The sequence below is a fragment of the Rhinatrema bivittatum genome, chromosome 7 (assembly GCF_901001135.1).
Source record: "Rhinatrema bivittatum chromosome 7, aRhiBiv1.1, whole genome shotgun sequence".
In the NCBI taxonomy this organism is placed as follows: Eukaryota; Metazoa; Chordata; class Amphibia; order Gymnophiona; family Rhinatrematidae; genus Rhinatrema; species Rhinatrema bivittatum.
The window spans coordinates 83,333,034-83,360,264 of record NC_042621.1 but is presented as its reverse complement, the minus strand read 5'-3'; the positions used below and the strand labels follow the sequence as shown (position 1 = coordinate 83,360,264).

Genomic DNA, 27,231 nt, shown 5'->3' with positions numbered 1-27,231 from the left:
CAGGTTACAGAGTAAAACTGTTCATTCTTACCTGAAGGGAACCCTGGAGGACTCCAGAATATCCTGGAGAGTCTGTAATGGTAAAAGGTTGACAAAAAGAATCAGATTTTCTTGAACTGAAGTTAAGAATTCAACATTTGTTCTTATTAAGAAGTACTGAATGAAAGAAATACATACCTGATAGTATCTTCGATAATATCTTGGTGAAGAGTAATTCTTATACAGGAACTGGTTTCTATTCAGATACTGTATTTAAGAATTAGAGTGTCACATATGCAAAATTGTTTTGTGCATCAGAAGCAAAATCATTTCTCTATGGAAATGTTTATTCTGTTCAATAATTATACTTGTTTCTAGATGTGAAGAACCTAGCAAAATAAAATTCTTTAATGTAATTATAGAAGTGCTTCTGAGGTCATTTTTCTATTTTGATTTATTTTCTGATGAAAATACTCAGGGTGTTAAAACTATTTCCATACCATCTTTTAAAGCAGAAATCCCAATAGCCTTACCATCTGGCTACCCACTTGACAGTACCTGAAATAGCTTGGTGCCCAAGGGTGTTTACATGTACAACATAGTTAGCACTTCCTTGGCTTTCCTCATTTTGTGGGTTAGAGAAAATATGCTGCCTTAGCTTGCCCAATTCTGAAACTCCTCCACAATGCTGTTCTATTTGTACTGATGCTGCCCTTGGAGGGCACAGGACCTGGGGGCAATAGCATATCAGCATAGCTGAGGAAGGTTCCTGCAGGGCTTCGATTGAGCCGTGAAGAAAGCTTGGCAGCTGTGATGGGCCTTGTCTTCTCAGCCACTTATTCCCTGGGAGAGGTGGGAGCATCTTTCTATGATTGTGATGGTGGTGGTGTGAGTATTGCAGGAGGTAGCAGTATGATGGGCAGTGGTGCAGGCATATATTTAGCAGGCAATGGCAGAGGTGGAACTTTGGCCTAGGGAGATGTCATCCAAGTTCTTGGTATTGAAAAGGGTGGTGGGGACTGCATTCAGGGAGCTATGAAAAAGTATGGAGGGGTAAAGCCTATGGCTAGAAGAGGGACATCTTTTGAAGCATCTCCTTCCACACTGCAATCTGCATGTCTATTGCCTAAAGAATGCCCCATATCTCTTCATGCACAACATCTCTAAGGCTCTGCATTTACTCCCTCTCAGCCTTCTGGAGGCCATGCATCTCCATGCAGATTCCCACTATCTCCTTCACCATTCTGGCATTGATGTTCATCAGATGCCACGCTGAGCCTTCTCTTCATGAGCAGAGATGAGCTCCTCCTCTGACAAACTGCCCTCCAGATGGTCATCTTCAAGCTAGTCTTGATCTGGAGACTGTGCAAGAGTAGCTGCCTATTGGATCTCCTCCTCCTCAGGCTGTTGCTGCTCCTCTGATGTTCTCTCTTCCATCTCCGTCTCCTCCTCAGAGGTATCAGGCAGCACATGTGAGTATTGACTTGCCCTTCATTGGCCACTTCGTCCCAGCCCATCTTACTCATCACCAGGCTGCTCCCCTGAAACACTGAAAATAGAACATACTTAAAAAAAAAACATGCAGTTTGGGTATTTCTCTTCACACTCAATTGACCTTTCTTTATGCTTAAGAGAAATGCTTCATGATCCCTCATATAGCACCCCCTGCTACACCACTAGTTGTCTAGAAAGCATTGCTATGGTACAGATATATATACCCTGGAAACACTGGTCAAACACCAGCATGCTATACCAAAGAGAGAGAGGACACAGTAAATGATGTGGCTCTTTAGAAGGGCAGCTTACTGGTTCTAGGTGGTCTGAACTGGAGAATAAACTCACAGAGGTGAAGTAGTGTTTGTCTCAAAGAGTTGTCCAGTGTTGTGAGTCTGGAGGTGACAGGAAAGAGGGTTCCAGTAGTTTCTATGTGATACATAGACTGCGACTATATGAGACCAAAAAGGTTCCTGCTAACACCATCATTTCAAAGCCATCAAGCTCTAATGCTTCTATACTATAGGTGTACAGATTGTTTTATTGGATAGTTTAACAAAGAGGCTGGACAATTGTCAGTGCTTACAAATGCATTATGGATAATATAATATCATCTTTTTACCCTGTACAGAAATCCCATGTCAGGAGGCCTAGGGTGCTACTTCGGCTTCCCAGTGTGTCCAAGTGCCCAGGATCTTTACTGGATGAGGATCTCATAATATCTAACTATGGGGAGATATACATATACATGAAATCATCCCATAAGCACACTTTATCTGAATTTCCTAAATACAATTCTCACCTTGCTGGCATTGTGATTGAGAGGTGTCCAATCTGCCAACTCTGTCCACAGCTGCATACAAAATGGTGATGAGCACCAACCATTCAACTCTGGTGAAGTTGACATGGCTGTCAGGCCCCTCAGCTGTCATCCTGGCCTACTTCCTCTTCACTAGCTGTCAGAAGTCCTTTCACTTGTGGTTCATGTCTTTCACACTGCGGTTGTTGTGATAGACCTCATTTAACTGGTGGCAGATCTTCTCCCACAGCTGCTCCTTCTTCTAGTATCTCACTTTCCTGGACAGGAGGCCATACAGGAGATGCTGGACCTTCATGACATCATGGACAAAAAGGTCCACCTCCTTTGGTAGGAAGTTGGGCTTTCGTAAAAGTGCTCCCACTCCTCTGGGATATGCTGCAAATAGGAAGACATGCATCGTATTGACTCTTATACATGCAGATGCTTGTAAATTGCATGTATTTGTGCTTATATGGAAGTATGGCTTATACAGGAATATATTACACTTGTATATAATTAAAGGGGTTTCTATTCCGTAGGTCAGTTATTGGACCAATTATCTGGCTAAAGTTAACTGGATAACTTATCTTGTATATTCAGAGGGATAAAAATCCCGCCAAATATACTTGACTACAGTTATCCAGCTTTTCATAATTGGGCAACTAAAAAACCTAATCAGCTATGTTTGAATATAGCCATTTAGGTTTTTTTTAAATTATCCAGCCTTGTGTGGCCAGATAACTTGCTACTATCCAGAAAATTTCAGAAGATATCTAGGTAGGTAGTGCGTCAGAAATTAAAAAAGAATAAGTAATAAGGGGTCTGTGTGCAAATTTTAAGCCTTTCCATAATACCCAGTCGGGCCATGTGCCCCCTTTTCCCTTTTAAATTTAGCAAAAAATATGCTGTGATCAGCAGGTAGTACCCCCCTCGCTCCTTTCCTGGATCTATCACAATGGTAAAGTACTGATGCTAAAAGTTCCTCCCATCCAACCCCCCCAGTCTAAAAATGTGGTGTGCCTCATTCCAGACCCTCTCCCCATCCCCCTGAAACACAGGAGCAGGATATGCATTTACCCACACAGCTTCCATCAAAACCTAGTACTGGAGGTATAAACTACAGACTGTATGCAATGTATACGTCCAGCACTATCTTTTGACAGAAGCTATGCTGAAGTTGATATCCCGCTCCCAGCAGAGATTTCTGTGCTTCAGGGGGATGGGGGTACAGAATGCAGGGGAGGGGGTGAAGGTGCTAACTGTGGGTGGGAGGGGCTAACAGTACTTTATAATTTTGCTAGACCCAGGGAAGGGGCATCATCCGCTTAACATAGCACATTTTCTTACTAAATTTAAAAGGGAATTTGGAGTAGGAGGTGCATGGCGAGGTGGGCATTATGGAATGTTTGTGGAGAAGGCTAAAAATCATGCCATAGGCCTTTTACAACTACTTTTTACAATTTTTTGACAGTACTATTTACCCAGATATCTTTTGAAGATATCCAGATAAGTAGCAAGTTATCTAGCATAAGAAGGCTGGAGAACTTAGTCAAATGTCAATTATATCCAGCTAAATTAGCTGGATACTTTAGCATGCTCTGGAATGTCCCCAGAATGCTCTTTTTTTATCCATTTAAGTTATAGCTGAATAATGACTTATCTGGCTTTAATTTAGACAGATAAGGGGCTGAATATACTAAAAACATGCAATTTAGATGGATAACTTGTAAGTTGTAATATGTAAAGTCCCCTTATTAATGTGGTATACATGTATTATTTCTTCTCATCAGTGCAGAAATAATTTAGACAAGGGATTCTCAACCAAATCTTCAGGACATACTTAGGCTGTTATTTCTATGTTTCTATGAGGAGATGTCACCTCTGAAGAGATTAGCAATTGTGTCATATTGTGTGCTCACATGGTGCAGGGTGTGATGTACACAATCATAAAGGCAATTAAATGGCATTCCTGTTCTGGGACAGGCTTATGGAAAGAGACGTGCTCCTAGGTATGGGACACACATCATAAAAGTGATGCCTTGATATACAGAATATTAATTTCAGCAGTATTTTTATTTGATGGTACCTTGCTTGTGATATAGGTTCAGAGTTAGTCACTGTGTCATGGTTAGAAGCTTTGGATTGTAGGCTACATACCAAGGGATCAAGGGCCATGAGGCAGTACATAGCTGTTTAGAATAGGGGCCATGTACTTTCATTGGAAATAAATGTAGGAGTGGGTGCAAAGACCGTGAACGTTTTCCAGCTAGGCCTGAGAGTGTCATACAAGAAACACTTCATGACAGGGTTACTCATGACCCAGATAATTGCCAATGTATACAAATATTGCACAAGGGTTTGTTTAAGCTCAAGCCAGAGATAGGATTATGCTGAGTGGTTGGCCTATAGCATGGATGGGGATGAAAACAGGACATAGACAGACCTTGTGAAAATCCTCCAAATGGCCATATTTTGAACTTATCTCTGGCCCCTTCCTGCCTGGCTCTCAACCGGTCCAGCCACCTTGGCTTTTTCAGTGCAGTTCCTGGGTCCTCTTCAGGTCCTCAATCTATGCAAAGAAATAGGATGACAGAGATGAGTGTACTTTGTGGCTGCTAATCAGACCTCCACATTGTTATGTATCAATGTATTCTATTAAAGTCTGAAGTGTGTAGCATGGCTGTTTGCATTCTCTTAATGCATATAGAAACTGTATGCTGCCAGCAGGCCCGAAAGTTCCCCTGAACAGGGAAGCTCCATGAACCATCATACCACCCCTTTTCATGAGGGAGCAAGTTGAGCACTCCATCAAGTGGGAATATCCCTTTCCATAGAAGACATAGCTTTGGGGGAGCAATATGAACCATGCAAAATGGCCGAATGTCTCCTGCTGAAATAAGGCCATAGATTTCCTCTGCTATAGGGGCCACCATTAAATCTATGACATGTCCCGTAGGAAGATTTAGCTCATAATTTCACTTTTACTATACTTGCAACCATCAGTTTTAATCTTCCCTTGTCATCCTTGCTAACTATTTAACTCCTACCTAACATTACATTGGGAACACATGTACATACATAATGCTATCAATGGCATGTATAAATGTTACTGTATCCAGACATACCAAGTTCCCTATTTGTAGGTCACATTGAGCTCCCACTAGTGCCTCCTCCATACATTCCCAACCTGACCTTACCCCCACTATCCACATTCTACTTACCCCATGTGAGAGGAAGCACCACGGCTAAATATGGTGTGAACCAGGCCTCTTTGTTGCGCCAAAAGTTACGGCACACCTCAGGAATGGGGAAGAGGTCTCTTTCATGCTCCACCACCAGGGATGCCAGGCAAGCGACGTCACTGGTGGTGAAGTTGGGCTGGCATGCCGGACTCAGTATTGCTGCTATAACATGCCCCTGAAGAACTGAAAGTTTAGTTTAGTAATTTTATGGATTGTATTACTTAAGTTGTGACTCGCTGAAGTTTGCATGTGGACAGGACACACAAATTTGCATAAAAAATACAAACCACTCACAAATGTATGGTAAAAAACATGTACAATATTAATGTTGAAATTGTGCATACTTTAGATCGAGCACATGTATTTGCATGCACGATATAAAGTACATGTGCATGAATGCATGATCCCATTTACACATGCATATGGGATCATGTGCAATTGTTTGAAAGTTATCTTCCCTCCTTTGAAAATTATCTTCATTAGGATTTAATGTGCACATTATGATAGTCCCCTTAAAATTAGTGCTTTTCTGTATGCAGATGAAAGAGTCTAATATGCAAATGATTAGATTGTAAGCTCTACTGAGCCAGCACCATCTCATGTGTTTTTGTACAGTACTGAATAGTAATAGTAGTATACGAGGCGTTACCGATCCCATAGGAAATATCATGGTATGCTCTTCACACTTGCTATTTTTCATTGGTTGGTAAAGCCTGGACATTTAATACCTAAATAGGACTAGATGTTACATTTCTTACAGGCCTGGAAAGTCTTGAAATCCCCCTTGAAAACTGGCCCATATCTTCCTTTCCTGGGCAAAGGGCTTAATGGCCAGCTCGAGCAAAATGATGCAAGAGTTGAGCTGGTGCAATTTTCAAAATGCAGGGAGTGGGATGGGAGAGATTCACTCTCTCTCGTATGCCTTTCAGATTTTGGAATCTTCATAAGGAGGAAAGGGGGTGCACTGCCCAGGGAAGAGGGGAGGTAAGGGGTCTGGCAGGCCATCTAGGCTTTTCTCTTTGGTAGGGAATGGGCTAGGAGATGGGGGGAGGGGAGAACAGGCAGACCATTAGATTCTTTTCATTTTGGTGAGGGGTAAGAGGGAGGCAGGGGCGTCTCCAGCTAGCCATCACATTTCTCTTTGGTGAAATGAAATTACCCCTGCTAATTGATCGTTTCATTTCAGGCTGGTTGCATGGGTGATTTCATGTAATGGCTAATGTGGACTGATTATTGTGTTAATGTTCTGATTATTACCGTGCCCATGCTATGGAGGAAAGGTTTTAACATGCCCCCGGTAAAATATTTTGCACAATACACTAAGACTTATTTTCACATGCACGTCAAACTTTACTGAGCTGAATGATACAATATTTTAGTTTAAAAGTTTTTGAGCAGGCCTCAAGATTTTCACAACTTGTCAGATTATATTAATTTTTTATCTGGAAAAGTCCTGTTTTCCATAGGCTAGAAAAGGATATCTCTCTACAGAGAGCTGAGGCAGGGATTCACCCTGGTCAATCAAATACTTTTCCCCCTTATGAAGAAGAGACCCCTCTTGATCCTTGCATTGCGGAAGAGATACCAAAGCAAACTTGACTCTTGGACTGAGAGAAACCCCAGGGCTGATTCATAGTGCTCTCACCCTGTAGAAGAAGGGGGCAAAGATTCCTCAAAGCCCATGCACAGTCCTATATGTGAATTTAAAGAAATCATTCAGATCAACATTTTATTATCCACAGACCAGGAACATAAAAAAATGTTTGCAGTGACAGAAATCCCAAAAAATGATCCATGATCCACTAGCTAAGTAGACTGTGGTGCAGCATTCACAAAAGACAGATGATCTATTGCACTACAAAAACATATATAATAGCAAATTCTCTGCAGTTAGACCCCTGAGAATATGTCATTGTTGGTTTGCCTGTATTTGACAGAGATTACAGTATCTTTTAATTAATGCAGCTTTCCAAAACAGCACTCTCATACTTACATTGGTTATACACAACAGAGCCAGCAGGAAAGTGCCGCATGAAACAAAGAACGTAAATATCTTCCTGTGCCGTTTCAGAAATTTTATATCATCTGCTATTCCTGTAATTACAGCTTCCATTCCACCCATCTGAGGGAAAACAATTAAAGAGCTGCATTATAGTATGACACTGGCATTTTTCACAAATAGGTGTTAACATGGTGTCTTGCAGTTCTGTTTGATTCTCTGCATACTGATATCTCAAGGGAGTTGGGAAAAACATCACACATTTTATAGGCACTATAACGGTTTTATTTCTTTTCTGCACAGTATTACTATATTTCAGTATGCATGCTGCTATTGAAAATAAGCTATTTAGATAATGAAATTAAGTTATCATAATGTGTTTGCAACATAACAGTTACTGTCAAGCAACCACGTCTATGATACACTTTATATGCATTTCTAAAACATTATGACCAAAATACAAACAGCTTATAGATAAGACTTTAAAAAAGAGCCATACACAGAGTCCTGTGGTGCATAGTATATCCACAATACACCAGACAAGTACAGTGTGCTGTTCAGCAAATTGTTCCTCTTCAAATATTTTAACAAAATTTGCCTAAACCATGTTTTTTTGTTTCATTTTTTCTTTTCTTTTGTTAATTTGAAAAGAAAAAACCCCACAAATATGAAATGAAACAAACAAAAAAAAAAAGATGTCCAATCTGTGATCTGCCACAAAACGTTTTCCATCTCCTCGGCATGCCCCCACCCTCGGCCGGCTCCTCCAAACCTTCTTACTCCATGAGGGCTATAAAATCCATTTAAAATCCTCATGGAGCAGGAGTGAATGACAGAAGAAATCCCTGGCTGCTCCTGCCTGCCACTGCTACCTTTTCAAATGACATTGGCAGACCGAGGCTGGTACCATTTTTACCTTCTTCCGAATAAAATGGCTCCCACCAGACTCAGGCCAAAGCTATTGTGTAAGGAACAAAATAATAATGCTGTTGATCTTGGTGTGACGGCATCACATGAAATAGCAGCAGTGGTGGGGTAGAAGCAACTGATGATTGCTACAGTCCTGTGAAGATATAAGTGGATTCTAAAGACTAAGGGGTAAGAGCGTACAGGGGATGCTGGGAGCACTGGGAAAGGGCACATGAGATTATTTGTTTTCTCAGGAGGGCAAGGATTGGACAACTTTATAAAATAAAAAAAATAAAACAAAAATAAAACAAATTGTTTGTTTTTCTTTCATTAAATTGTAAAAGCAAAATGAAACAAAATGTGAAATTTCATTAACTCGTTTGGTTTCAACAAAAGCACCTTCATGCTAGCAAGAGAAGCACAAATTCCCTCAGTTCCACTGGAGAGTATTGGCTCACCCAATCAATATGTCGTCACAAATGACATCGAACACCAAATGAATGAATCTAATCCCAATCAGTGTGAGGAGCTTTGTGAGACCAGTTTGACTTTTCTCGTTCTCTAATGCTTAGAAAAACTGTAGCTGGACTAGGATGTGAGAGGGAGGCACCTTGGAGAATTGTAAAATTCATTTGCGTAGTGGAAAATTCATAATTGATACTAGAGATGTGAATAGGAACCGGAATCGGTTCGGTTCCAATTCAAATCTTATAATTTTTATCGTCCGGCCCGATTGGTTTTTTGTTTATTGGCTGCGCCCGATCCGATAAACAAAAAACCCACCCTGACCCTTTAAAACTGACCCCTTAGCCTCCCCCACCCTCCCGACCCCCCAAAAATGTTTTAAAATTACCTGGTGGTCCAGTGGGGGTGCGGGGAGCGATCTCCCGCTCTCGGGCCGTCGGCTGCCACTAATAAAAATGGCGCCGATGGCCCTTTGCCCTTACCATGTGACAGGGTATCCATGCTATTGGCCGGCCCCTGTCACATGGTAGGAGCAACTGGATGGCCGGCGCCATCTTTGGCGCCGGCCATCCAGTTGCATAAGCTACCAGCATTGCTTAGCTGTCGGAGCAATACTGCAAGTGTCTGGAATGGGTAAGAGAAGACCTCGCTTACAGTTGGAGCTGTCGCAGGATGGGGAGAGTGGGGGTGCTCGGTCCAGTATGACCACTTCCGCTGAATATACTCTGCAAAGTTATCCCGCTGAATAGATGGAAGAAATTATCTGAATAACTTATCCACTCCCTAGCTTAATGAATATGCTCCCCGGTATTACTGCTTTCAGAATGAGAGATTGCAAAATGTGCTGAGCATGCAAGGTTCTTTTACAACTGACTTCCCAGGATATCATAAATGAAAAGGCCGTTATATAGCTATTGTCTTCACAGTTTATTTGCATGGATTTCATATTTTCAAATGGGCCAAAAAAACCCCAAATCAGCTTGTCTTTTTGATCCACCAATCTCTAGATTTTACAACTACAACATGAGAAATTAGAGATATAGTTACAGGAAAGACACAATTCCTTTCAGTACACCATTTTCAGGCCGATACAGTACAGTGTGCTCCGGTGGAGAGCACTCTTAGCCCAGGTTACTGTATAAGGGGTAAAGCTAGTGCGTCTAAAACACGCGTCCAACCCCCCCCCCCTCCCGAAACTAATAGTGCCCGCAAGAAGCAAATGCATGTTGATGGCCCTATTAGTTATTCCCGCGTGATCCAGAAAGTAAAATGTGCAGCCAAGCCACACATTTTACTTTCAGAAATTAACGCCTGCCCAAAGGCTGGCGTTAATTTCGGCCATCACCGGGAAAGTGCACAGAAAAGCAGAAAAAAACTACTTTTCTGTGCACCTTCTGACTTAATATCATGGCGATATTAAGTCAGAGGCCCCAAAAGTAAAAAAAAAAAAATTAAAAATCGGCCCGCGGGTTGGAAGATGGATGCTCAATTATGCCGGCGTCCGTTTTCCGAACCCGTGGCTGTCAGTGGGTTTGAGGACTGATGCCGGCAAAATTGAGCTTCGGCTGTCAAACCCGCTGACAGCCGCCGCTCCTTTTACCGTGGGCCCTAATTTGCATAGGCCACCCTCCTGAATCACGCGCCCAGGAGAGTGGCCTGTGCGCTCGCCAGTTCTCCCCTGCGTCTTTCTGTATCGGCCTGATAATGTGTTAATAAATACATCTTTGGAAAGGGACCTATTCTTATTTTCGGTCTTCTACTAATTGGATATTCCCAGCATGTACTTTCTTTGTTTTCACCTGAACACCCCCATTATCATTAGTTCTACTCACAATAAAAGAATTCCAGTCGGGTTATGTAATCTGTATCCTACCAATATAGACATATGGTTACAAATACTTGATCAGGATAAAACAGCACTTCTGAACCTCAGGACTGCAGCTATTGTATTTTGGTAGAACAACTTTAAGAAGAACATTTACTCAATGATTAAAAGCTATTCAGTGCACTGTCCTTTCAGACTCTGTTTATTTTTCCCATAAATAAATTAACTCTGAAGGAAAAAAAAATCTGTTGATGCATTTTTGGCACCAGTTTAGTATGACAAATATTGGTCTTCCTTTCAGATATTTCAGTCTAAATCAAAGCTTCACTTGTAGTAAGTGAATATAAGTGGATAGTTCAAATTCTTCTCTCTTCTGTCATTTACTTCCCACAAACGGTTCAGATTGCTCTTGTCATTTTAGGTGGCAAGTATCATTCAGTTATAATCTCTAATGGTAATTTTAAAATAATAATATTAGACTTTTGTACCTATGAAGTGATTAAAACATTAATTTAGAAAACTGAATAAATAAAAATCAGTAAGTAGCTCATACTTTTTATTTCATTTCTTGCCATCTTCATTTCATTTCAGATCATTGGGCCTATTATTTATTAAGCTACAATAGTGAAGCAGTGCACTTGGAGAGGCGATTTTCAGCAAATATCAGACTTAGCTGGTGAATCTAACTGGCTAACTCTGGCCACCTTGTACGTAGGTCTAAAGTTAGCCAGATATATCTATTCAGCTAACTTTTAAGAGAGCTGGATAAATTCAGTGGCACTACCACACTGCTGAATATCCCAGCTATAAGGTAGATTTCAAAAAGGCTGTGTGGGATAGGTTATAAAATACTCTTTATGTGCATGTCTACAGCTCTCTGTGAGGTGCAGTAGTGTGGTGAAGAGAGAGAGAGAGAGAGGGAGAGGGAGAGAGAGGGGAAGAGAGAGAAGGAGAGAGAGAGTGAGAGAGATGGAGAGAGCCTCTTTATGGGGCTCAGTCTGATACTCTATATATGGATCATTTAAGGGGGCACTTTGATTCGGGGTGAGTTTTCGGGAGGTGGTTTGGGGTTTAGGGAGGTGTTGTTACAGACACAATTCGAGGTATCCATTGTAAAATTGATATCATTAAAGACTTTTTGATATTATAAGTGATGAAAATTCTAAAAAGAAGATTTGTATACTGCAGTCTCTTATAAGGTCAAAAAATCTGTAATGATGTCAATTTTACAATGGATACCTCTCTCTCTCCTGCACCCAACAGGGAGCTACAGCAAAGTAACACACATGAGTCCTGGCCCAACTACCTTTCCTGAGCTTCCCAGCTATTTAAAATTTGCATAGCTCCTACTCAGGTCACTTACACGCATAAATGACCATTTTTGCATACACAAGGCTTTTAAAATCTACCTTTGTTAGCCAGATAAATGTAGCCAGCTAACATAACTAACTAGCTTCTCAGCATCTGAGTATGGACTCCTTAACTTCCGTTGGGGTATGTGCCAGGGAAATGGGGAAATGAAGGCAAATTTCCCTTGGAGGTACTTCCAAGTGGTGCGGGGGTTGCTGTTCAGAGCAGGAGGGTACTTTTCACTGTGAGGGATTCTGAGTGCTGTTTACTGGCACAGTTTAGTGAATCCCACAAGAGTTGTTTACGAGTTGTTTACAAGCCTTTTAGCTTGTTAACATACCATTTTATTGCAGCTTAGTAAATGGGCCCCTATATTAGAAACAGCAGATTGGCCTTGATTCACTAAAATGGTAGCTTTTAAGCAGGCACACGGGCACATATGTGCACACGTTTACTGGCTCAAGCCCAGGAATGAGGCTACTTTATAACATACGTGCGTGTATGCACACATTATAAAACAGCCTGGCCGCATGCATATGTGCGTGCAATTTTAAGTGGATACGGGCCTGTGCAGGCAAATCCCGTTTCTACCGCGCAAGTGGGGGAATTTTAAAAGGGATGCGCGCCGACACAATTGCCAATTTTACCAGTTTGTTCCCAGTTTCAGGATAGGACTTCCAAACCCCGCTAGTTTAATAGGCCTCCTTCCTCCCGGTTAAACCCATCCCTTAAAACCCTGCTGATCTGTGAAGTTTTTTTTGTTTTATGATTTTCACGCCATCTATAGTGGAAGTAAAGTTACGCAGCAGGAGACTTTGGTTTGTGCCATTGCGCATAAGTATTTACGTGCTAATTTTAATGTCAAATCCAGGAATGTCCATGCCCAGACCACGCCCACTCCCTGCACCTTTTTTGGAAAACAGTTTTTGTGCACTCATCAGGAGATATGCGCGTTTCCGGATGGCTTTTAACATCCGCTTGGCACGTGCTGGCCCAGCATATTCACACAACTCTAATTCTGGTTCGCCAGGCTTTTAAAATTCACATAATGCTTAATGAATCAAAATGCTTAATGAATCAGATTCATAAGTATATTTTAACAAATTATCAGTGACTTTGTTAGATATTAGATTTCCTCTAAATCAAAGGCAATTCGGTTCACCAATGTTTATGAGATGAGATATAAACCAGCTTTCTATGTATGTGATCCAAATATGAAAGTCAAACTATGATCTTCCAATTCCATGCACAGAATGCCACTTACATGATTATCTACCAGTTGGTGAGAGGTTCTATGTGTGCACCTGGTGCACAAGAGCTCCTGGCTCTCAGAGAACACGTCTAATCTCTGGAGGCTAGAGTGGAAGACCTGGAGGAGCTGAGGCACACAGGATGGTGTATAGAGAAGACCTTGAGGAACACAATAGCCAAGTCCCAACTCCATGGACACCAAGGTTGCCTGGTCAGACAGAATCACCTTGGTGTAGCAGCAAGTGATCCTGTAGCAAGTACCTACTCTCCAGTTGATGCATTATCCTCTCGCACTGAGGATGAGTCTCCAAGCGCTAGTGCCCAGGAGGGAAGAGTTAGATCAATTTCAGGAGTTGGTGATTCAGTTATTAGGAATGTAAATAGCTGGATGGCTGGTGTATGTGAGGATCACTTGGTAACTTACCTACCTATTGTGAAGGTAGTGGACCTCATGTATCACACCTAGGTAGCTTTTTAGACAGTGCTGGGGAGGAGCTAGCTGTCATGCTACATTTGAATACCAATGACATAAGAAAGTGTGGAAGGGAGACTGTGGAAGCCAAATTTAAGCTGTTAGGTAGTTGAAATTCAGAATCTCTAGGATAACATTCTCTGAAATGCTCTCAATTCCATGCATAGGACTCTAAAGGCAGGCAGAACTGGAGTCTCATTGTGTCAATGAGACTAAGGTGCAGGAAGAGGGTTTTAGTTTTGTTAGGAACTGGGCAACATTTTTGGGAAAGGTGATCCTATTCTGAAAATATGGGCTCTACCTTTACCAGGATAGAACCAGGCTGCTGGCATTAACATGTAAAAAGGAAATAGAGCAGATTTTAAACTAGAACAAAGGGGAACTTTCTCAGCAGCACATGGGTCAGACAGAGGTATCTTTGAAGGTTACTAAAGAATAAGTAGAGTTAGAGTATCCCAATAGAGAGGTTCTATAAAAAAAAGCAAAAGAAGCTCATGTGCCTATAAGTAAAATTGAGATCTAGATTTACTAAGCCAAGATACAGCTACAACGTGCAATAAACACGGTATATCATGCTATTTAGCCATATTGGGGCGATATTGCATGATATTCATGATACTGAGTTATTTTTTGATTGAAACCAGCCCCTATTAAAATGAGCTGCTTTGTATGGCAAGTGCATGCATGAATATTGCAAATCCATGCAAAGTAGCTCATGCATATCTAATCCTATCCAAAAAAACAACACAGCTGACTTAGAAAAAATCAGCCCCTTAATTTTATCACGCTTTAAGAAGTTGCAGTTATTTTACTATGGGACAGTAAGGATGCTAGCAGAGATCCCCAATGGTCCCATGGTAAAGTTTCAATGGCCAAGTGGCCTAAATCTCAACCCACCAAATGTGCTAAAATGCCCCCTGGAGGTCTTTGCAGAACCCTGCCCAACCCCACCTCCACCTACAGAGGCAGCTTGGAGCCCCCCAAAATTAAATGACAATGAAACCACATGGCAGCACCACACCCCCTCTTTCCCCAAGCAACTCTCTCTCCCTTCCAATAACATCACCCAGCAACACCCACTACCTCCCTTCTTTTCCCTGGTCAACATATAAAAATATCCCTGGGGTCTAGTGGCTCCCCAGCCCCTCCTCCCACCCCCAACCAGAAAAAAGACTCTGGTGATCGGGGGGGGGGGGGGGGGGGTTATCTTACCTCCCAACTCCACCCCAGCCCTTCCTACCTCTATGAAATCATGTTGGTGTATAGGGAAGGTCGAGACAGTGCTCTGGGCCTGGTCAATGCCATTTTACAAAATGGCATCAACTTGACGCCCCTATCATTTGATAGATTCAAAATCTGGGGTATGACCATGTGATAAAGGCAGTTGGTTCAAAGCCATTTTGGAAAATGGCATCAAGCAGGCCCAGAGCTAAGAGAAAGTCCAGGTCCCCACTATACACAATGTAACTTCTTAGAAGTAGGGGGGACTGGAGGGGCAAAGGGGTACAATAGCTCCCTAGACAACAGGATCTTTCTGGTTGGGAGGTGAAGGAGGGGCTTTGGGGACCACTAGACCCCAGGTATTTGGTTTTTTTTTACCTTGAGAAGGGGAGAGGGAAGCTGAGGGTGAGGATTATTAGAAGGTAGGAGGTTGTGCATGGTATGGGGCTGATATTAATACCAAGGGGAGGGTGTGAAAAGGGGGTTTGGCTTTGCTTCAAAGACAGGTGGTGGGGGTACATGGGTCTCAAAAAACTGCCAGAGAGGAAATTTGCAACTTGGCGGGGGGGGGGGGGGGGGGGGGGGCGAGATTTTCGGGCCTTGTATCCTTTAACATAATGGAGACCTAGGATGATGTTTGTTGCCATCGCTTGAATAGGCCCATTTCACTGCTTTGTTTTTAGCCACTCATTTCTCCCATGGTCAAAATCATACTGTGCAACCACCATGATTATTTGTCATGGAGGGACCAAAATATCATGGGTACAATCTCTCCCATGATAAAATATCTCAGAGTAGTAAATCACCCCCTGAGTTAGAAGATTCCAAATTTCCCCTGTCAATTGATAGACCTGCTGTTCATATTAACAAAACAAAATTACTTTGGAATGTCTATGCTAATGCCAGAAGTCTAAAAAGTAAGATGGGAGAATTTGAAAATACAGCACTGAATGAAGACGTAGACTTATTTGGTATCTCAGAGACTTGTTAGAAGGATACCAATGTGACAGTGCTCTACCAGGGTACAAAATTTATTGTAATGATAGGGAGGATCATCTTGGTGATTCAATGGACTTTGGGATGAGCGGCATGGGAGTGAGCCCTTGTACCTGTAGTATAGTTGACACAGTCTTGAAGACAAACCTACAGGGCCTACACTGACAGCTGTCGAATGCACCCAGATTCAGGACAGACTGGAGCTTTGCCTATACCAGCCGCCTCCCCCACAGGTTAAGCCCTTGGGTTCTAGCAGCTGGCAGGACTTAGGTGGGTCCCTAGAGCAGTGGAGTAAACAAGAATCCAGAGGCATACCAGGGTCAGGACAGACTGGAGGAACTGTCCAGTGGTTGGGGCAGGCAGCAGACAAGTGTTGGCAGGGTACAATGCAAGAGGTCAGATGCAGGCAGCAGGCAAACATAATCAGTTCCAATGCAAGAGGTCAGGTCCAAGTAGCAGGCAAAAGTAGTCAGGTTCACTGCAAGAGAACCAGATATATTCCATGCACTAAAAAAGGTGGAAGGAAGGCAAAACTACAGGCATAGTTAAAGGGTGATGTGAAAGAGGCAGTTTTTGCCAAAAAAAACTTCTTCAAAAATTGGAAAAAGGATTTGTCTGAAGAAAAAAAAGAAAATGCATGAGAATTGGCAATTTAGATGTTAAACATTGATCATCAGATGGTACGGTTAGATATCACAAATAAAATACAGAGAAGATACACAAAGACCTGAATTTCCCAAATACGGACTTTGTCAAAATGGGGATGTACCTGGAGAAAAGACTAGAGCAAATATTCAGTCAAAAATTGGAAATAGGATCCAACAGAAGAAAATAGGATAATGCATAAACGTTGGCAAGTTAAATGTAAGACATTGATAAGACAGGCTAAGAGAGAATTTGAAAAGAAGTTGGCCATAGAGGCAAAAACTCACAGTAAAAACTTTTTAAAATATATCTGAAGCAGAAAGCCTGTGAGGGAGTCAGTTGGACCGTTAGATGATCGAGGGGTTAAAGAGGCACTTAGAAAAGATAAGGCCATTGTGGAAAGATTAAATGATTTCTTTGCTTCGGTGTTTACCGAAGCAAAGAAAACCTTCTCCAGTACGGGAGGTACCCGTACTGGAGAAGGTTTTCATGGGTAATGATTCAGATGGACTGAATCAAATCATGGTGAACCTAGAAGATGTGGTAGACTTGATTGACAAACTGAAGCGTAGTAAATCACCTGGACCGGATGGTATATACCCCAGAGTTCTGAAGGAACTAAAAAATGAAATTTCAGACCTATTAGTAAAAATTTGTAACCTATCATTAAAATCATCCATTGTACCTGAAGACTGGAGGATAGCAAACATAACCCCAATATTTAAAAAGGGCTCCAGGGGCAATCCGGAAAACTACAGACCGGTTAGCCTGACTTCAGTGCCAGGAATAATAGTGGAAAGTGTTCTAAATATCAAAATCACAGAACATATAGCAAGACATGGTTTAATGGAACAAAGTCAGCATGGCTTTACCCAAGGCAAATCTTGCCTTACAAATCTGCTTCACTTTTTTGAACGAGTTAATAAACATGTGGATAAAGGTGAACCGGTAGATGTAGTGTACTTGGATTTTCAGAAGGCGTTTGACAAAGTTCCTCATGAGAGGCTTCTAGGAAAAGTAAAAAGTCATGGGATAGGTGGCGATGTCCTTTCGTGGATTACAAACTGGCTAAAAGACAGGAAACAGAGTAGGATTAAATGGACAATTTTCTCAGTGGAAGGGAGTGGGAAGTGGAGTGCCTCAGGGAGCCATATTGGGACCCTTACTTTTCAACATATTTATAAATGATCTGGAAAGAAATACGACGAGTGAGGTAATCAAATTTGCAGATGATACAAAATTGTTCAGAGTAGTTAAATCACAAGCAGATTGTGATAAATTGCAGGAAGACCTTATAAGACTGGAAAATTGGGCATCAAAATGGCAAATGAAATTTAATGTGGATAAGTGCAAGGTGATGCATATAGGAAAAATAACCCATGCTATAGTTACACACTGTTGGGTTCCATATTAGGTGCTACAACCCAAGAAAGAGATCTAGGTGTCATAGTGGATAACACATTGAAATCGTCGGTTCAGTGTGCTGCGGCAGTCAAAAAAGCAAACAGAATGTTGGGAATTATTAGAAAGGGAATGGTGAATAAAACGGAAAATGTCATAATGCCTCTGTATCGCTCCACCTTGAATACTGTGTACAATTCTGGTCACCGCATCTCAAAAAAGATATAATTGTGATGGAGAAGGTACAGAGAAGGGCTACCAAAATGATAAGGGGAATGGAACAGCTCCCCTATGAGGAAAGACTAAAGAGTTCAGGACTTTTCAGCTTGGAGCAGAGACGACTGAGGGGGGATATGATAGAGATGTTTAAAATTATGAGAGATCTAGAACAGGTAGATGTGAATCGGTTATTTACTCTTTCAGATAGTAGAAAGACTAGGGGGCACTCCATGAAGTTAGCATGGGGCACATTTAAAACTAATCGGAGAAAGTTCTTTTTTACTCAACGCACAATTAAACTCTGGAATTTGTTGCCAGAGGATGTGGTTAGTGCAGTTAGTATAGCTGTGTTTAAAAAAGGATTGGATAAGTTCTTGGAGGAGAAGTCCATTACCTGGTATTAAGTTCACTTAGAGAATAGCCACTGCCATTAGCAATGGTAACATGGAATAGACTTAGTTTTTGGGTAATTGCCAGGTTCTTATGGCCTGGATTGGCCACTGTTGGAAACAGGATGCTGGGCTTGATGGACCCTTGGTCTGACCCAGTATGGCATTTTCTTATGTTCTTAACTCTATGCCGAGAAACTTTTAGTTGGTGGCTCCAATTTATTAGCCAGCAGTGGAATGCCTAAGTTATGTGCCAAGAATTGAAAACCATTGAATAACTCCCAGCAAGTCAGTGTCACTAGGACAGACAAATAAAACGTCATTCAGATAGTGGACAAGACTTTTAAAATCCATGCAGTGAGTTCCCAGTACAAGAAGGAGCTGAAGGTTTCAAAGTAAGCACAGGAGACTGAGCAGCCCAGCATCGTGCACTTACCAAAGTTATACATCCCATAGAAAGAGAAGCCAAGCAGGGGAAGCTGTCCAAGTGCACAGGAAGGAGCCAGAAGGCTGACTCTATTGGTCTTTACCAAGAGTGCAGTTGAAAGATGTATACTGTACAGAACAGACCTCCTGTGGGATGAAATTGACAGACTTACCAGCCAGATAAGAAAAGTTGAGTTTTAACAAACGTTTCCTGCTTCTTTTTGGGGACTATGGCTAGGGGCAACAAAATCATCTTAGAAAAGGAGGGTTGAGAGAAAGGACCTGTTAATCCTCCTCAGCCTCAGCTTTGTGGACAACTTTTCTCTCACCACACTGGCAAAATGAGTAGCAGAGGGGGGCATTCTTATAGCGAGCCAGAGTTACTGGACTCACATAAGGGATTTTTAAATCTATGAAGCCTTCCAATAAGGTGGAGACATTCCTAAGGGGAGGGTAAGTTTTAAGACTGATCCATTCTCTATCTGAAACCACAGAACCAAGATTCAGGCTTTCATAAAGACATGACTTTCACTTGAGCCCTTCCTGGGGCAAATATCTTTATACTGTGAGTCTTGCACTCAACATCCCCCTTTGTTGAACTATCAACAAGCCTCAAAGGAGAAGTATTCAGAGTGTCCTTGGCTCTGAAAGCTCCCAGGACCCCAAAGGAATGGCTGCTCACAAGCGTCTCCAAGGTCCTAGCTGTCCATGAGAGCTTAACATGATGCCATTTTTCCCTGAATCTCTCAGGCAAAACCTTCATGTGCAAATGCGCTCTGACAATCATGTCCAAGTAAGACCATATGACAATTTATTTTATTTATAAAATCTTGTATTCTGCTACTTCCATAATCTGTATCTAGTGCAGATTCCACTACAAAACATACATAAAATTACCAAACAGCATAAAATCTTCTTACAGATTAGCCCTGTCTATTATTGATGTAAGGTGAGCCAGACCGGACCCATTTATTAATGCTCCTCGCTACCATCCTGTAACTGGCCAGTGGCTCATGCTGCTTGAACCCTTTCCAAGGGTAATTTTGCACTTCCAGTGGCATAATATGTCAACATACTGGCGGCATCTGAAATGGTTTTCAAGGATCGGGGAACACCCTGCCACAATTGCTTGGTTTGAGCATGAAGGCCTTCACTTGGGGTGGCATTGCTCCTCTAGCCTTCTGCTACCACGGACCCCCTAGAGCCTGAGGAAGCAGACAAGGAACTCCAGCTGCCAGAAGCCCCATTGCAGGAGGAATGCCTTTTGCTTTTGTTTACACCCAGGACTCTTGATCACACCCACATTGTCTATGGTGAATGCGATAGAAGATTCACCCTCCACAAGCAAAGCAGGAGCTAAAAAATCCGTGGGAGTCCATAGCTGCCATCTCTGGGCCTGCTGTTGTCTCTGATGATGGAGCCAACAACATGGCCAGGTGCATGTCCTCATGCTGCACAAATGCTGTGGAGCTGAGCAGAACCTGCAGCTTGAAGTAACATGTTCCATACAATGGGGCTTATACCAAGGGTTCTGAGGAGATGACAAAGACATGGGGCCCTGGGGCAGCCCCAAACCTGTGATGGAAAATTTGGAATGAAAATCTACCCAGGCAGAAAAATGGTGGACTCTGTGCAGATCTATGCTGGCCAGTTTGGGGACATGACCTTGGAAGGTCTCCAGACCATGATTTGATTGGAGGTAGCTGCACAGTTATTTATTTATTTATTTATTTATTTAACATTTTTATATACCGAAATTCATGTAGACAATTACATATCACTTCTGTTTACAGTATAACATAAACTAGCATGTAAGAATGCTTTTACATATAACAGGTATAAGATAACTTGGTGCCACGTAACAGGGTCAAAGAACAATAGAATTATAGGCTTTTAACGAGGGGCCAGCGAATTGGCTGTCTAAATATCTGAATGAGATTTGGATAAACTAAGGGTAAAAGGTAAAAATGGAACCTAATTAGATTAGACATCTGTCAGGTTAGAGTACTAGCCTGAATTCTAGTCTATTGGTGTGAGAGTCATGACCTAGGAAGATCCTCTGTTCCCTTTGCCAGGTGCCACCTGGTTCCCAGTTGAGGTGCCACCTGGTTCCCAGTTGAGGTGGCAACTGGTTCCCAGTTGAGTTCCTTTTGCCAGGTGCCACCCACCCATTCCCCGGTGGTGCAAGGCTACCAGAGGAAAGCAAGGATTGTTCACCCAGAATTAACATCTATGCTACCGGTTGAAGGGGATTGCCATTGTCACCACTGTTCCCAGTCCCACCACATACCACATGCACCCAAATGTGCATCTCCCTCTGGCAAGCCATAAACAGGGCTACAGGACCCATTCCTACCTCTGCTTTGACAACTCCCGGACCTGCCCCATCTGCCCACATAACTAGAAGGTGCGATGAGCAATGTATTCCCCGACTCTTTACCAGCAATCGCATAGATGGTATAGTATGCTTCAGGACTATCCTGGCTGCAGCCTTGTGTGATAGTGAGCTAAGCAGGTGTGGTATTCATCTGAGCAGGGACATGTCGGCTGCATGAGCTCTGGCTCCAGCCCTCGTCTAGGTCGATTGGGTGGGCCTTCCTGTTTCTCCCAGCTTGTGTTGTAGCCCCCCCCATGCATGTGACTGCTTTTTCTGCTGGGGGCCTATTCATCTTTGTGCGATCCTTTGATGGGGATGGGAAGGATATGACCTGGCAGGCATGGGTTGTGGGCTGCAGCCAGTGAGCAGCTATGGGTGTGAGGTCACGGTGTAGCTGGCCAGCTCATGCACCTGTATTTTTGTTTTTTGTAAACAAAAAAAGGGGAGCTTGCCAATTCTGAGCCAGGATAGAAAGATCAGTGACAGCTTATGGGGGCAGGTACACAGTTAAATGCTAGAAATTCTCTAATGTTTCTGTGGTATTAATTATAGACTGGTATAGACTAATCTAATGTGTCCTATTGAATTTGGAAGTCACTAGTTTCATTGCTCTATTCAAATTTCCATTACTGTATTAGCTGATAGGTTTCTTGTGAAATGCAGTCTGTATTTAAATTCACCATATAAATAAAGTTTACTCAATTGGTGTTCATTTCATTTATTAAAATTTATTGATCGCCTAACACAAAATAGGCGTAGGCGATGAACAGAAAGTACATACATAATAAAAACAATAATAAACACACACTTCAGACAAAAATTTTTAGTTTCACAGAAACTAGGGGAAAAATACTACCAAATAATGGTATCTATGTCCCTAAATCAAGTTATTTATTATTCGTCAGTTGACATTAACGAAAGCTCATAGCAATTACTCTACTCACATTATTCTCATTTTTCAAATAACCATATTCTCACATTCTTTTCACTGATAACTGGATTACACATACTTTAGGCTGTTACATATTATAAGCACGGCGGAGTAAAAACTCGTTAAAAGATTTAAATTAGAATTTAAAATCATCCAAAGACCTCAATTCCACAGGAATGAGATTCCACTGACTAGAGCTGCTACGGAAAAAGAGGTCTCCCTCGTACTAAACAACTTAGCATGTCGAACTGAAGGGATTCTCTAAAAGATTCAATTGAGAAGATCTCAAACATCTTACAGGTTTATAAAACCGTAATAATGCATTAAGCCAGTATGAAGAATCTGAGGCAAGAAGCTTATAGACTATCATGCCAATTTTACACACAATACGCTCGATAACTGGCAGCCAATTAAGCCTACATAAAGTAGGAGAAATCCGCTCGAAATGCTTAGAATGAGAAACTAACCTAGCGGCTGAATTCAATAAAAGCTGTATTGAATAAATCAAACCTTTAGGTAAACCAATATAAAGACTATTGCAATATGATTGCCCGTACCACTGTCAAGAAATCACTGTCAAAGTAAGTGTCGCAAACTTGCTAACAACCGGAGTTTAAAGAAACCAATTTTAATGAGAGACCTAAAGAAAGATGGTCTGAAGCTGTTCCTTTGTCTGAACTGGAAGTTATATCTAAGCTTTCCAAACCTATTCTGTTTTTCCCACAGCCATTCAGTTTTTAGGATATCCACAATGAATATGCATGAGATAAATCTGTGTAGTTGCACACCCAATATATGCAAAATGGTCTCATGTATATTCATTATAAATATCCTGAAAACCTGACAGGCTGAAAGATCACCATGATAGGTTTAGGAAACCCTGCGTTATATGCTACCATGGTGAGGATTTATCATCCTTTACAGTTAAGGATGTTCTACCCACGGTTCACTAGACTACCTGACTGACCAGACAGTAAAGAACCAAAAGACTGATCAGGTGAGTCCATCCAGTCTGCCCATGCATCTCTCTTGTTCTGTTTTATTGTTGAGAGGCCCAAATGGGCATTTCTTTCCTCTTAACAGCAGGGGCCTCTATGGACTTCAGGGATTATATGGTAAGTCCTTCAGCTCCTTGACCCACACTTCCTGTTGGTGGCCATCTTGTTTTCTGTCTAGACACAAATAATTTCCAGGCTTCCAGTCAGCAGGTTGCCAGAGCATGGCTCAAATTCTTGTTGGAGTCCTGTTTCCAGAATATTTCTCCACCAAATCTGCTGATTCATTTCATCTGGTTTCCTGTTTCCAGTGTTTGCTTTTGCTTCCTACTGTATTCCTGCTTAGTCTTGGTTCCAAATCTACTATCTGAGCCATGCTGGCCATTACCACCCAAGGGCTCAACCCAAGGGCAAGATGCCATTAGAGGCAGTAGATTCCTTGCTGCTGTTCCAATTTCACCTTCATCCCATGTCTCCTCATTCCAGAGCCTCTTTTTCATCAGAAGATACCCACTTCCTGTGCATTTCTTCTATTATATCTCTACTTTCCCTCCTTTCCTCCAGGGTATACATATTTATATCTTTATATCTGTGCCCATATGCTTCATTATAAAGACCGTCGACCATATTGGTAGCTGCTATCTAGACCAACTCTGCTCAGTTTATATCCTTCTGAACTGTATATAGTACTCCAAATAAGTTCACCAGAGACTTGAGCAAAGGCAATATCACCTCCTTTTTAAATTTGTTTTTGCTGGCTATTACCCCACCAATGCTCTTAAGCATCATTCTGGCTTTTGCTTTCATCTTCTCTACCTGTTTGTCCATCATCAGATATGATCATCCCCAGATCCCACGCTTGGTTAGAGCACAGAACAACTTAACATCCCTATATTGTACTGCTTCCTTGATTTTTGCATGGCCCTTCATTTTTAGCATTACATTTTAGCTGTCATACTCTAGACCATTCATCAAGTTTCAGTAGATCCCTCCTCTTATTTCCCACATTTTCCAGGGTGTTTAACCTGTTGCAAACCTTTCCTGATATCTCTTTCACAATATTGCTAATGAAAATGTTGAAGAGAACTGGACTGAGAACCAATCCCAGTAGCACACTGCTGGTATTCCACCATTGCCTTGGCGTGAACTCCATTTGCCTCTACCTTTTGTTATATCCCACTCAATCAGTTTCTAACCCATTCTGTTACTTTATAAATCATCCATGCAGAATAATGTGAAAGGTCTTGCTGAAATCCAAGTACACTATATCTAGCACTCATCCTTGATCTAAATCTCTGGTCACCAAGTCAAAGAAATTGACTAGATTCATGTGAAAAGACCTACCTCTGGTGAAACCATGCTATCTCAAATTCTGTAATACATTGCATTCCAGAAACTGTATTCTGTTTTAGCAGCAATTTCATTAATGTATACATCACAGAGATCAGACTAAGTGACCTGAAGTTCTCAGATTCCTACTTACTTCCACTTCTGTGTAAAGGAACCACATCTGCTACATGTGTCTCCATTTCTTTGGAACCACTCCCAACTGCAAAGAAGCATCAAAAAGGTCACACAGAGGAGCTGCCAGAACTCGTCTAAGTTCTCTTATCCCATCTGCATTTGCTTCATCTACGTATTTTTATTATTTTTTTATATTCTGTCTTTCATGACAGTTCAAAGCAGATTACATTCAGGTACTGTAGCTATTTTAGTTTTCCTAGCTCTTCGCAACCATAATCTTCAGAAAATTGTCTGTTTCCTCCTTTTCTATTCCTGTTGTGGAAGCTTTGCTGCGGGCCTATCCCAAGCCCTTCTTCAATGAACACTGAACAAAAATAATTGTTAAGCAATTCCACTTTCTCTTCATCAGTTCTAAATATTCCTCCTCTTCACTTTTGGGTCTTACAATCCCATTTTATACTTCCTCTTGATACTTAAAGATCTAAAACAAATCTTGTCCCACTCTTTTACTACATTAACCATTTGCAGTTTTGCTCTCCTGACTACTTTCCAACTTCTCACAATTTTTTCAGATAGTGTTGCCTGGCTTCCTCTTTCTGCCATCTTGAAGTTTATGCAAAGAATGTGCTGCTGTTTATTAATTTAGCTTCTATTTAGTGTGCCTTAGTGAGCACAAATCAACTTACTGCACTGTAAAAAAAACAAAGTAAATCAGGGAGCCTAACTTTCAAACACATGGCCCCAAATAATCACATATATGGACTGTAGAGAACTGATGTAGTATTTTAGAAGCATACAGACATCTCTACAGGTTTTAAAATACATGCATCTCCACTCCCTAAAGTACATGCATACTTTTTAATATGATCACAATTTTGCACTTATTGAGATCTTTAGTACATGCATATTTTTTCACATGCATGTGCCCACTTCTGGGTTTGCTGGGGGGAGTTTGCTCTACAATGGTTCCCCCCAGCAATAGAGAGAAATTTCACTACCAGGGACATAGCCAGGCTGGCTTCCCTGGTGGTGTAGAATGAGGACATCTTGTTTTCCATCTGGGGGTCCAAATACCTGGACAATGAGCCAGAATGCACCAAGGCTCCAAAAGTGGGAGAAAGGGCACCAACAGTGGAATGACACCCCCCCCCCCCCCAAGGATGCACAAGAGAGGCAAAATGGTATCGTGTGGCATGAATAGCACAAGGCACCATAAAGGGAGGGAAATGTACCAAAACAAGCAGGAAACATGTCAAGGCACAGATAGAGGGTCAAAATTGCAGAAAGAGTGTGCTGAAAATCCCAAAGAATCATGAGATGCTTAAAGCAGCCACCATAGTATAAAGAACATCCCAAGGCTCCACAATGAGGGGCAAAAGGCACTAACCAAGCCCTAGGCAGAGAGCAGCCAGAGGAAATCTATGGAGGAGGGTTCATGTTGTTTCTTTATGGCATCATTAGGGGAAGGGGCTGGCTGTTCAGACTTCGAGTTGGCCTTCCTGTTTTCTGCATCTAATCTCATCTTTGTCAGTATCATCTGCCTCCTCCATTTCCTCACTGGAGGCTATTATGCTACTGACTAGGGGCACCAAATTCTCTTCAGCCACTAGCTGTTCAATATCCTGTGAATAATCCATCCTGGGCTAAATACCAATTGAGACCAATATCTGTAAGGGAAGGGAGTTTGATGAAAAAAATCCAAAAGAGCCTGAAGCCATTAAGGATAACTGGGTATGTCTGCATAAAGCATCAGATTGCCAGGGCAAGACCAAGAATTGGTAAGTACAGTAAGGGAAGGTAATTTGAAAAGAACCTCACAGAAATATGAATCAGAGTCAGAACCACCCAAAGACTGCATTAGAGCAGCAAAAACTGTGGCACTGGAGATTAAATGGTAGGTACATAGCAACTCAGCAAGAAGAGTTAAAATGCTTGTGTTATGGTTATTCATATTTGGGTGGATCCTTGGACACTGTGGCAGCTGACCACACCCACAGGGGGCAGTCCCGCGAGGGACCACTGTGTCAGTCTAGACTCTGGACACACAAACACAGATTTGAATCTTTTATTAAACAGTTTTGGAAACCACCAGAGGTGGCAGTAGTGAGTAGTAGATGTTGAGCCTGGCTGGGCGAGTATCCCACAGGACGCTGGAACAGCGAATCCCCTGCTAGGCTGTGCTGTAGTGGAAAGAGACAGAGTTAGAAGAAGCATTCAGAGTCCCAGGTAGAATTAGGAGAAGCTCTGAGGCAGGGAGAGCAGGCCCTCAAGGAGCGAGTACCTGATCCCATAGAGCAGAGAGACTCAGTTGTATTGTACTCACGTAGCAGTAACAGAGATTCCACTAGACGAGAGGTCTGGTACTGGAACAGAGGGCAGGCC

At 42.0% G+C, this 27,231-nt stretch overlaps 1 protein-coding gene and 1 long non-coding RNA gene across 2 annotated transcripts in view; both read right to left on the bottom strand.

The window, feature by feature from the left end:
- SLC6A2 (solute carrier family 6 member 2) overlaps positions 1-27,231 on the bottom strand; it is a 415,085-nt gene that overhangs the window by 109,572 nt on the left and 278,282 nt on the right. The window contains exon 12 of the mRNA XM_029608577.1: positions 7,508-7,636. Within this exon, the coding sequence (XP_029464437.1) occupies positions 7,508-7,636 (129 nt within the window). The remainder of the gene's footprint in view (positions 1-7,507; positions 7,637-27,231) is intronic.
- On the bottom strand, positions 210-4,841 carry LOC115095206. The gene is made up of 3 exons (XR_003857721.1): positions 4,716-4,841; positions 2,276-2,668; positions 210-1,528 (listed from the first exon to the last, which is right to left on the bottom strand). It is a non-coding gene; the product is annotated as an uncharacterized LOC115095206 (long non-coding RNA).